We start from the raw sequence: 13,017 nt of genomic DNA on the forward strand, positions 1-13,017 counted from the left end.
ATAAATCATTGTTTGTAATAACCATTTGTAATAATTGTTATTGTATATTGTGTTGTTGTGTGTATATTAAAACATGTGTTAAAAAAAAAACTGTGTATCAATCTTGTTGACAAATATCATAAACTGACTATATATCGGCTTTTACTTAATTGCTAAATCTAACATATAATTTGACTACTAAATTTAAAGTATCATTTAGCTCAGTTTCAGACCATTTGAAATTCTAATATGTAACATAAGTTACTGTACAGAAGGGGTCAATCCACAGATGGCAGAGTAGGAATACAAACTTCCAATCCACAGAGAAAGTCACACCCACCAACTACACTAAAAGGCAATTATCTGTTTCTGAGCAACAGTATCGTACTAGATGCAAGTAGCCACATTACAAAACTATAAAAGCTAGACCTGACACTTTGTGGTATTTTGCAGTAATGAGAGAAGCTTCTCCTTTCTAAAGTTTGTGAAAAGTTGTTCAAGAACCATTATGGCATAATATTGCCTGAATGACCTGTTGTTAAATGTAGTAGAAGAGAACTCAATAAGTAAACCTGGAGTGTGTTAGGGATGTGTTAGCACACGTCACTCTGAATAAATGCAATGTTTGGCAATCTGATAGATGATCTTGATCTGAGAGAACATCCAGCATTTACAAGTCTGCACACACAGTGTTTTACTTTAAATAAAGGTTAGCTATATTTTATACTTCTGTCAAGTCTTGTTTAATATAATGTTTAACACTGACTCAGTTAAGTAGGAGTTTTGTAATACTCTGTAATCACTATCCTGATTGAATTTCTAGTTATTTAACAAACCTATCTGATAGCTCAAAGTTATATTAATTTTAAACTGGATAGATCACAACATTAAACTGTGATGTCAAATTACATTTGTTCAAGCCTGACCTTTCATATGCATAGATTAAAGAATTTGAATAAAATATTGAAACCCATTGTAAAGTTAATAAGTCATTTCCATGACCCTACGAAATCCAACTTTCATAAACTGCAGTAAATTACATGAAAGAGAATGAGTGGGAGGCTAATGTTAGAATTGTAAGGTTGTGGAATGAGTTTGTCTGATGATGTGTTGTATGCTTAAGCTAAGAAAAAAATTCCCTTTTTCTTTTTACAAAGATAGTTTGTATGAATATTTTAGAACATGGAAAAGTAAAATTGGTTTAAATTACCTCATTTTATAATACGAGTTGTTAAGGTTTCCATATTTCAACTGTGTTATGTAGAGTTTATACAACAATAAAATAAACTGTATTCAAAGCGACAATGATAGGGATGAAACTGAAAACAGCTTTCCTGAAATTTGAACTACTATCTCAGAGCATAGTCATTTAGATAGTGACGATGATGCTGCTGCCTTATTAAAACTTGGGTATGGTGTGAAGTAGATACCATAGGGCAACTTCCCCCTTCTTCCCCTAGGTTCCAATTTCATGTGGTACCTCTTCATTGAATATCAATATTGACTTTAATGGTGACATTTTGCAGCTTTTTAAGTATTATTTGTGATAATGTATTAGTAGATATGATATCAACAGAAACAAATCATTGTGCAGTTTACAAATATATTAACAGGTCATAAAGAACTTTTGTTTTATTAATACATGAATAAAGGTTATAAGAAAGTGAAATAAACAAAACTTTTTTTAAGCTCATGAAAGGGATTGATGGTAGAATTTAACACAGAACAAGGACTGACATGTATATAAATATGTAAAAATCAAGTTTAATATTAAAGGCTAGAATATTAGGCTACACTTTCTATACGAGTCAATGGATTCAAAATTACACGTACCTTCATGTCTAATACATGTTTAGAAAGTTTTACTTTTTCCCTAGGTTCCATAGTCATCTTTGGAGTAGTCTTTTCTATCAAAACCTGCAATATATAAAAAATATTATTCAAAATAAATATAAAGAACTTATTTTTCAATAACATATTATAAACAAGATTAAAACCACCCATAAACATTTATTAAGGATTAAAAAAATATTTTTTTTATTATATAATAATAAACTTTGGCTTAAACATACTTCAAGTTTTTTCTCAGCATTAAAACAAAATTCTTAGTAATTATAGGGTAATTTAGGCAATGCATAAATGGTAGAGGTTTAGCTTTAATGGACTGCTTCTGTCTATTTCAAGAGTAAGACAACAGGCAGGAGCAGTCAAAGAGAAAACTTCGTCATTCTCAGTAATATTTTCCATAAAATACAACCCACTTTTGCAATTTACATACTTGATGTTTCATGCAAGTTCCAAAAAGAATATACAACATATATTATTTTTAAATTATAAACTGACAAAGAATATTTTTGTGAAAACTGTTAGGAAGTTCGGAAGTACTTTTGCATGATTAAAAACCAAAAACACATTTTTCTGATACATTTATGTAGAACTTTATTATAATTTTGTAAGAATATTAAACAATAATAATTGCAAATTATGCCAACTATATAAAAAAAGAAAATCACACTGTAACAAAATTTTTGAAAGGAATGAATCAGTAATTCATCACAGAGTGAAATAATTTGAAATATTTTTTTCAGAAATACATATATTGAAGATCAGGTACCAAAGATCATGATGTATTTGTTTTTACTGTTATAATCAAGACTTAGTGGTAATGCTTAAAAAAATTTATTTTCTGATATAAGACATTTTTCAGAGTATGAAGATTAGGAGTAATGCTTAAATGAGAAAATTGATGTGCTTTAAAAAGTCTTACTAGAATTATTAGGAAGATCAAAATGGAATGTATTCAAACCAAAATTGCTGTTCACTTACAAAAACAACAACACCTAAATAAAACTCCTGGAATGACCAATCTAATAGTTATTTAGAAAGCCTATTAAAGTAGAAAATTAAAGCTGATGTTACAATTAACTTATCACATAAAAACAACAAAAGAAGTTTAATAAAAATACTGGTACTCTAAACAGTGACTACAGAAAATAAACTTATGGCATAACTTTTTTCAACAATTGTCACTTCATTAAAAATTCTGATGAGATTCAATAATTTTGAATTTTTTTAGTGGAAAGAAAGAGTAAATTTTGGATTTTGTTACAGTGGAGATATCAGCAATTTGATGTACGTGTATTTTGAGGGTGATTTTTTTTTCTAGGGGATAGCATTTCTTATTCAGTTACCATACTTGGAAATTAGATAAGTATCATAACCTTACTATATGATAATCAGCTACAGAGAGACTACATTATTTGTAGCTGATAAAACCATGAAGTCCAATTTGTCTATGCTGGCATTCTATTTTATCTCATTCCTTCATAATTCCTCCTATATTCGCATGTAAGAGCAAAAATTGTTCATTTTACATCATAAATATCATTCTCAGCTTTTATTCTTCTGTAAACCTTTTTTTGGTCATATTTGAATATTAATCCAAAATTCATGCTCTGGATCTGTTTTTTATAAACTTTATAATTTATATGTTCCAGTAACTGAGGTAAATCAATCACATCAGTATAGGTTGGTTGGTTGTTTGGCAGTTAATGGCACAAAGCAACTACGCTACCTGTCCCAAGCAACTGGTAAAAATTGCAAAAGTAAAATTAAAAAAAAATGTAAAAATAAATCAAGTTAAAACTAACCAATGTTCAAAATTCAGATAAAAGATTCAAATAGAATTAAAAAGGCCAATGGTTCATAAAAATTTTAAAATACAATCAAGTTGGACAGTGTGACCATCACCAATGACACCATCCAATGTTGGGGATAAGCCCTTTGAAAACACGTCTAAAATGGTGCTGTAGCTCAGTCATAACAACAGAACGACAGTAAAATGTGGGCTATTGTGACTTGAGTGTCACAAATGCCACACATTAGAGGATCAGTCCCAGATAAAAGAAAACGATGAGTTCAAAAAAATGTGACCAATGCGTAGCCTAGCCAGGACAACTTCCTCTTTCTGATCCTTACAGAAACAAGATGGCCAAAGAGCAACAGAAGGTTTGATCTGGAAAAGTGTGTTATGACGTTGCTCACCCCAAGTCAACTTCCAACTGGTGTGAAGTTGTGCCTTGAATACAGGACCATAGTCCATATATGGGACAGGCATGGCCGTGACGGCACCAGAGCAGACACTCGTAGCTGCAGTGTCAGCAAGCTTGTTCCTGTGAATACTGATAAGGCCAGTTATTCAGAAAAACTGGATAGTAATGGAAGATGAAGAAAAATTGGCCAGCTGTTGTTGAATATCGATGAGAACAGGGTGAGAACTAATGTTAAGCAATTCCATGGCTGGTAAAGAGCTAAGAGAGTCGGTGTAAATAGTAAATTTGGTGTACTGCACAGCTTCTACATGATCAAGGGCAAGAGAAGTAGCATACAACTCGGCAGTGAACACAGAAACTGTAGAGGAGATCCTGTGAGCAACCTCCAAGCCACAACAAACCATGGCAGGGCCCAAAGATTCACCTGATTTCAAACCATCCATATAAATGGGAATAGAAAAATGGTTCATATGGTGACCAGTATATGTACTTTGACTGAAAATACAATGAACATATTATAACATAGCTTGTATTAAATGTACTTAATTCTATTATCTTCAAATATGTTTGTTTCATTACATGAACAAAAGAAAAAATTCATTTAGGTTTAGGTAACATAAGAACACATTAAAATTTCAAAGAAATGTATGTATAAGTAGATATACAGTAATCCCTCATTTATGATTTACTTTCCTTCCCTAAATATATTGTAGCTAAATATCTGCTGATAGTGTAGATACTAACCCTAGTGAAGAGTAACTGTGTTACTGAAACTAGTCAGCTGTAACTGATAATAAAGATATTACCTTTCATTGTGCCAAAAAACATTAGTTTGTGTTTCTCACTCTTAATGTTTTCTTGAACAGGAAACAAACCATGGAACCAACCCTATCATTGACCAATTGGTAAATTTTAGGGTTTATAGTACCAAAAATTCGATTATCATATTCACAGTGAACACAGCACAGAAAGTCCATGGTGCTACTTCATGCTTGATAAGAATGAAATGCACTGAACCTCAGATACCTAATCGGGCACATTAAATTAGTTTAAACACTGGGTCATAGTGGGTGCATTTGGTCCACCATGGTTGTCATTTGAATTTTAACCTAAATTTCCATTTTTGTGTAATCTCTAGAATTTATCAACAACCACTAGATAATTTTTTAAATATGCCTCTGACAACCCTTCTTCTGCCTTTTAATAATTGAAAGAAAAACCCGAATACTGTGATAAACTACGAACTATGTGAATACCTCTCTACAGAAAATACAAAACCCCAGATTTAGTTATTTAGCCTATGTTGGAATTGCATCGTAGAGACTAGTGTAGTCATTGTAGCAGAAAGTATGCGCTAAACTGGCGCTTTATTTTTGCGAATGTGTAGCACATGATCGCAATTTGAATGATATAACACCAGTTAGGCCTAGCACTCTTTGTAGAAAAGAACTAACATTTTAGAATTCATAGCACTAATATTCAACTTACTTACTTCTGAAGTTATTCAATGCAAGGAAATCAAAAATCTATTCAAATAAGCTTGTTATATTCTTATTTTAGACTTAGGCATAGAATTAAACGTACTCAACACTTCAAGCCACAGAATAACTACAGCGGTCTCTGTTGTGTAAAAGTCGCGTTTTGGAACAGTGAAGAAGAGGTTTCTATTTTCCCATAAAAAAGTAAAGTGCTTTGCAAAAGTATTCACCACTACCAATAATGTCATATTTTGATGAAACACAAGTAATACAAACAATTTTTTAATGAACTTGTTTATATTCAAAACTCTCATGATCAAACTTAGCAGTGTTATGTATGAAGGCGGTTGAATGTCAGCAAAACCTGCAAGGAAAATATATAAAATTGAAATTTGCTGATTGCATAAGTATTCAGCCATCTAAGTCAATACTTGGTGGAAGCACCTTTAGCAGCAATTACTACTGTGAGTTTTTCTGAACAGGTCTCTTCCACCTTTTCACAATGGATTTGTGTAATTTTTGCCCATTTTTCCTCGAAAATTGCGCCAATTCTGTCAAGTTCGTTGGGGATTGTTAATGGACTACAATCTTCAGGTCTCGCCATAAATTTTGTTATTGGATTCAAGTCAAGACTTTGATTGGTCACTCCAGGAGATCTACTTTTTTCTTTTGAAACCATTCCAATGTGGTTTTGACCTTATGCTTCGGGTCATTGTACTGATGAAATGTAAATTGTCGACCCAGTTTTAGATTCTTGACTGACTCAAGCAGCTTTTCCTCTAGGATTCACCTATATTACTTTGCACCATCCATTTCTCCCTCAATCCTAACTAGCTTCCCACTCCATGCTGCCCCCACTATGCTTAACAGTTGGGATGGTGTTGACTGGGTGATGTGCTGTGTTAGGCTTTTATCAGACGTAGAGCTTTGAATTTAAACCAAAAAGCTCAATTTTTTGTCTTCTCTGACCATAAAACTTTCTGCCACATGTTTGCAGTATCATTTACATGCTTTGTCGCAAACTCCATACTAGATTTAAGATGATTCTTTTTCAGTAATGTCTTCTTTATTGTCACTCACCCATACATGCCAGCTTTATGTAGGGACTGTGATATTGTCGATGCATGAATACTGATTCCTATCTTAGACATAGAACTTTGCATATCTTTAAAAGTCACTGTTGGCTTCATAGTAGCATTTCTAATCAGATTCCTGCTTTTCCGGCAGTTTAATTTGGAAAGTTGGTTTGATCTGGGTAGTGATTGGGTGATATGAAGCACATTCCACTTCTTAATGATGGACTCACCGTACTCAAAGAGGTAATCAGCGACTTTGAAATGTTCTTATAACCTTCTCCTGATCTGTGATTCCTTATCACTTTATCCCTGACTTGTTTGGAAAGCTCCTTGGTCTTCATAGTTGGTTTGTCGTATCACTATGTCAGTTGTGGCTTAAACACATGCATTTACTCTGAAGTCAAATTAAACCACTTTGATTACACACAGACAGTTACACTAATACTGTAACCTTTCAAACTAATCTTTTGCACCTGAACTGATTTAGGGTTGCCGTAGCAAAGGGGTTGAATACTTATGCAATTGAGAATATTCTAATTTTCTTCTTAAATCTAACTTACTTACATAATGTCAGCGTTTTTTAGCTTTCTCATTTGAAGTAGATTGTGTAGATTCTAAATATTTCCCATTTGAGAGTTTCATGTTTGCAAGCTCAGACGGCAACAAAATGTTGAAACTTTGCAAAGGGTTAATACTTTTACAAGGCATTGTAGGTAGGTTCCACAAAATAACAGGAGGTTTGGCAGAAAAATGTATCACAGAATAAATGTAAATCCTCTTATTTTGATTGAGTTCTGAAAGAAAGAAACTGGAAACAGTGTATGACAATGTAAACCAACTTTATTCATAAAAATAATAAAAGATGTGTTTATAGCAATACGTATGAGAGCCCTTAGTAATATTGTCTGTTCTATACAGAAAACACAGCATTCTACACACAAAGCAATAATGCTATTATTTTAAGAGCTCGTGCAATACCCACTGGACTGTTGGTAATTTCCATGAAAAATATGCGAGGTTGTATCCTAAAGGTATTATCTGATTTTCTAGTCGAAATAGTAAATGTCCACGTGTATATAGTATGTTCAAACTTACAGAAAGCTTTCCCATAAGAAGGCTAATGTGATATGACAGGTAAATGATGCAGTGCAATACGTAACTAGAGCAAAGGGAACTTAACTATTTCCTTGATCAACGTTATTTAGCTGAAACTACAAACACTGTATGTGCGAGTTTTTATATCAAAAACACGTGATATGCCTACTTACTAAAGATTACTGCTAGTGTAGTGACAAACAATGAATACATCAAAAACACATTTAAAAATATTGACAGCGTGATAAAATAGAAATAAACTGAACAATCTGAATTTTACTTAGATAAACAAGGCATAAAAACTGAATGATCAACGTTATTCTCACAGACAGAGCCTATGAGAGTGATTCTAGGTTACTGGGAACTAAGAACTAACTCTAAAGTATTTGAAATCTGATGACATGCATACATATTTTTTGCAAGTCATTCTATTCAGGGAGCTTCTTATGAGAATATAACAGTGGACAAACTGATTGAGTGACCACGTATCATCACGTTAAATGGAAAGATAGCAACTCTGACACACTGTCTTATCCAAAATGTATAGTCATTTACAACTGAAATCTTTCGGAATAATGGTGAAGGGCACCAATAAAGTGAAAATTTTACAGGACTAGCTGTATATAACATGTTTCGAGTTAGAAGCTGTGGGTTGCCCTAGTTGTGAATATTTACTAACAGTACAGATATCATTCCTATTCTGTATCAGGTGATGTATACATTGCACTGGACATCTTTCACAATACAGAGTAAAAAGTGTGTCACTGATTTGGAAAATTAAAATAATTGTGTTTGCAACGAAATATTATATACATATTTAGCAATTTTATTGAAAGTATATGCTTATTGCTCACGTATAATCATTTTCAGTAACACTAGAAAGTGTTAGGTACACATGTTATCACATGTATTTATTAAGATATATTAATCCAGTCGCAGTATAAGTGACATGAAGCGATAAATAAGTGTATTCTGTCCCCAACAAAACTATTTATTAGCTTTCAAAAATTAAGCAATAATATCTGTACGTTTCCTCTGCAGCCATTATTAGTTACCTTTGTACTTACATCTATAAAATATATTACAACTAGATATGATCTTTTGAGCTATTACAGCTTTTGAAAAAAAAAAGGTTTGTAAATCTGTTTTCACCATAACTATATTTCTAGCTACTACATCATGATAGCTTACACTATAATGCGTTTCAACCACAAGTTAATTAGGCTAACACTAATATAAACACCTCTTCTTGATTAGAGGCAAGAAAGCGTATTTGAATCAGTCGTGAAGGAACAGTTTTAACAGCCAATGACGTGCAATGAGTACTGAAACACACTAACGATTTTAAAAGTGATTAAAACTAACCTTAAGTCATAACTCGAAGGGAATTGAGTTATTAGAGTTTTAGGATAAATGGAAACAGGGTAGCTTGGTTTCGCTCGAAATACATATATTGTTCTGATTGGAAGTTAATATTAATTACACATTGAATACTGAAAATAATTACTAAATTGGGCTTCAGATTAAACGTTTGAAGACCAAGATCCCAGTAACAGAAATGATGCATGATAATCACCATGAATTCTGTGCATTGTATTTTATATATCCACGAGAGAACCGGCTTAAAGTGAAGGGATTAAATTTAGGTAGTCTGTAGTAATCAGACGAAACGAAAGCGTAGAAATCACAATATAAAAACAGATGTCAAACCGAGCTACTTAGCCTTAACTTACATCCTCTCCTTGTTGGAGTTTCTACATCAACCTAATTTAAGATATACTACAACCTTAGTTGCCACAGTTCAAAGTAGTTTTTGCATATGATATAAAGTTTTACTTGTTTTTTTTATGTTTTTAGTGTGATTTTACAGCACTGTTTTGCATAAAAGGTTGTTATTGTTCCATTATCAACGTTTCAGACAGTTAAAGTATTGTGTGGTTGAAATTTGTAATGAACTATTTCTGACTTGTTTCTTGAACAGAAAGACTCCAGCATAGGAACCGACACAATGTTTTATTCAATAAATAAATGTGATTACTATAAAAGTTTTACTTCATGCACTTTTTTTAGAGATAAACGCAGGGCAAATATTGTGCTTAATTTTCTAATGTTCCTAAGAATTTGTATAGAGTAATCAGCAAACAATTACATAAAAATGAAGTAATTTCATTCTTTATTGTATTCTAGACACTTAAAATTTGGGAAGATTTTTACGTTTATGAACTATGAAATATTGTAAATGAACTGGGCTGTAAAGATTCACATATACTATACATTTTCTTTCTTTCTTTTTTTAAATTGTAGCTGTGTTTATTTCAAACCTTAAAATTAAAATCTCAAACTAAGAAATACTTTCTGTTTTATTGTTCATTGTGTGTAATTGATAAAAATTAGTGGGTAAATTACGGAAATAAAATTATCCCTTAAAGAGTATAAGAATTTCAAAGGACGACTTTGTTTGTGTAGATACACATGTCCATAAACATATCTGTCAAATGTATGGCTAAGCAGATAATTATACAAGATTATTAAAAATTGGTAATCTAAAATGGGGGAATATGGATCTTCAAAAAATACAAAAACAAGATCGGTAGCTTAAAGTAAAAATGCACTCGCAAAAAGTACAAAAAAACGAGCTGTAATATTCAGAAGAATTAAAATAAGGATTTGTTGCTTGAGAAAATAATGTGAACACTATGTCTCAAACCTTAAGTTTGTTTGTTTACTTTTTTTGCAATTGCATTTTCACTTTAAACTACCTATCTCGTTTCTTTTAGATTTTGAAAATCTTTATTCGCCCTTTTTAAATTAAAAATTTTTATAATCTTATTCCTTTAGTTTCTTTTACCATCATGGACATAAATTTGTATAATAGCAATACTATCCTATTTGAAACAGTTTAGTTTAATGAAATACGTAGTGGTGTATGATGCTCTCTCGAGAAACAATGACAACCTTTGGATTGGCTTCATGCAGATTGGGTGGCTATTGCTCCTGATGTCATAATGTTATCATTGATAGTGGTACTGCATGTGTGATCAATATGATGCATAGTGATCAATATACCACATGTTATGTTATATGCTTGTAAAATATATATATATATATATAGCTACCATATGTATGCTCAATAGCTATGTGAGAAGTCTGTAGACACTAGATTGGAGGGACTACTGAACTATATTGGAATCGTGCACGGACTGAATTTTGTAACTGCATGAGTTTTATACATGCATGCTGGTTAGTATTTATATATATTTATCTCTCTCTCTCTGTATATATATATATATATGTAGGATTTATAGTTTCTTTAAGTCATAAAGCTGTATATAGAGAGATCCATATGAATTTGTCAAGTTGTATACAGTATATTACCTATAACCAATAGAAAATCAAGGTTTTCATCTATCAAATGACACATTGTATAACTTTATATTCTGAACAGAATGTCGTCAATTTCACTCACAGTACAAGATCCATTCTCGTGGGAAACTTAACGACTAGCTTGGATGAATTTGTAACAGCTCTTGTCCCATAGTTAGAAAGCCAGGAATATTTTGAGAGGTAAGTGAATTTGTGTAATTTTGCATGTTATTAGTCTATATTCTTTGGTGCATTATTTAATCAAATAAAAATTGTTAAGTACATTACTATAATTACTATAAAAATCAGCCTTAACTGTGCTCGACAATCGAGGGCAAGAAAAAAAGAAGATTGGGTAAATACTTTATTTCTTGTTTTTCATATTTATTCTTTATTTATTATTATAAAAGTAACTAAAATCTAAAAATAATGATATTTTTAAGTTATTTAAGACTAGATTAGGTAAAATAAGTAATAATAATAATATAATTAAAATGGTTCACGAGTCACGCACGCGAGCAGCTCGTGGGTAATGTAATTCGATAACGTAACGTGAGCTGCACGTTCCCTTAATGATTTACAACTTATAATAGCGCTACTAGGGCAATAAAACAATAACATTTAGTTATAAATAGATGTATAATATTACGAACTTAGAGCTACTTAGGATAAACGAATGTAGTTTCATGTTACAATTTGTAGTCATTCTAGAAAGAAAAAAGGTTAATTTACGTTTATTTCGATGTTTTTTTGGTGGTTACGAGGTCGGTCGTTTTGAGATCGGGTAGAGAAAATAACAGATAAACTACAAAGTTTTATTGAAAAAAACAACAAAAGAACGTTTGAAATAAATTTAGGAGGTTCTAGGGATTACACAAAGGAAATTTGAGATTTTTGAGATGATGAAAAGTGTTTTTAATTTTAACATGAAAATTACTTTTCACACGGACTATTCAAAACAAATATTCAATATATTCTTGGACAAATCTTTATTTTATTTTATTAAAAATACTTCACTAAGAAATATGAATTATTCTATGTGAAAGACTTGTAATATTAACTGAAAAACTGCCAAATTTCTTGAAGATATACCCACTATATTGAGAGTTGGATTTGGATCCCCGTCCCACCAAACATGCTCGCCGTTTCAGCGATGGGGTTGTTATAATGTGACGGTCAATCCCACTATTCGTTCGTAAAAGAGTAGACCAAGAGTTGGCGGTGGGTGGTGATGACTAACTGCCTTCCCTCTAGTTTTACACTGCTAAATTAGAGATGGCTAGCACAGATAGCCCTCGTGTAGCTTTGCGCGAAATCCATAACAAACAAACAATATTGAGAGTTATAAGTATTAGTTAATGGATATAACCCAAGCATATAGTAGAGTCGATTGTATGCACAATGAAATTGTTTAAAGAAAAAAGAGGGGAAATAAGTAATAAAAATATGTATTGTATGCATGTAGAAAAATATAAGGCTCCATATAAACCACAGACTACATTAAAATGATTAGGTGTCAATGGTTATACAAACACTGTTACTTCCTAGACGGTCAAATAAAATTAAAAGCTACACTGCAAAGTGTGTAATGATGCATTTAGTAATACTGTCCAGGTTTTATTACAATACTTGCAGCCATTTTGAGTAAGCTGGCAGAACAATATTATACTATAATAAAAAAGAACAAATTGGCGATTCCTATTATGAATACATGATACATTTGCCATTTATTACCAACCTATAAAATCCTTCATATTTCTTATAAAACATCGCAAATAACACAGAAAATACAATTTATGATTATGATTGGTTTTTTTAACTTCTTGCTAGCTTTACTGAATTAGAGCAAATGTAAAAATATTTGTTCATGATGATTTATGAAAAGGTATTTCAAAAATTAACGATTTTATTATTGGTCGTTAGATAGCGCTAGCAGCAAAATTTAGTTGTGCGCTGGCTGTAACAGGGAATCGT

At 31.8% G+C, this 13,017-nt stretch overlaps 1 protein-coding gene across 3 annotated transcripts in view; it reads right to left on the reverse strand.

The window, feature by feature from the left end:
- Positions 1-5,665, reverse strand: part of LOC106457916 (M-phase phosphoprotein 6-like) — a 16,588-nt gene extending 10,923 nt beyond the window's left edge. The window contains exons 1-2 of one of the 3 annotated variants that reach the window (XM_013917363.2): positions 5,524-5,657; positions 1,813-1,896 (exon numbers count right to left, since the gene is read on the reverse strand). In XM_013917363.2, coding sequence (XP_013772817.1) covers positions 1,813-1,869 — 57 coding nt within the window. In that variant the 5' untranslated portion in view covers positions 1,870-1,896; positions 5,524-5,657. Of the gene's footprint in view, positions 1-1,812; positions 1,897-5,519 lie in introns of all 3 variants that reach the window. The other 2 variants (XM_013917365.2, XM_013917364.2) reach the window with 2 other exon arrangements.
- Positions 5,666-13,017: the final 7,352 nt, after the last annotated feature.

Source organism: Limulus polyphemus, unplaced genomic scaffold (genome assembly GCF_000517525.1).
Source record: "Limulus polyphemus unplaced genomic scaffold, Limulus_polyphemus-2.1.2 Scaffold391, whole genome shotgun sequence".
Taxonomy (NCBI): Eukaryota; Metazoa; Arthropoda; class Merostomata; order Xiphosura; family Limulidae; genus Limulus; species Limulus polyphemus.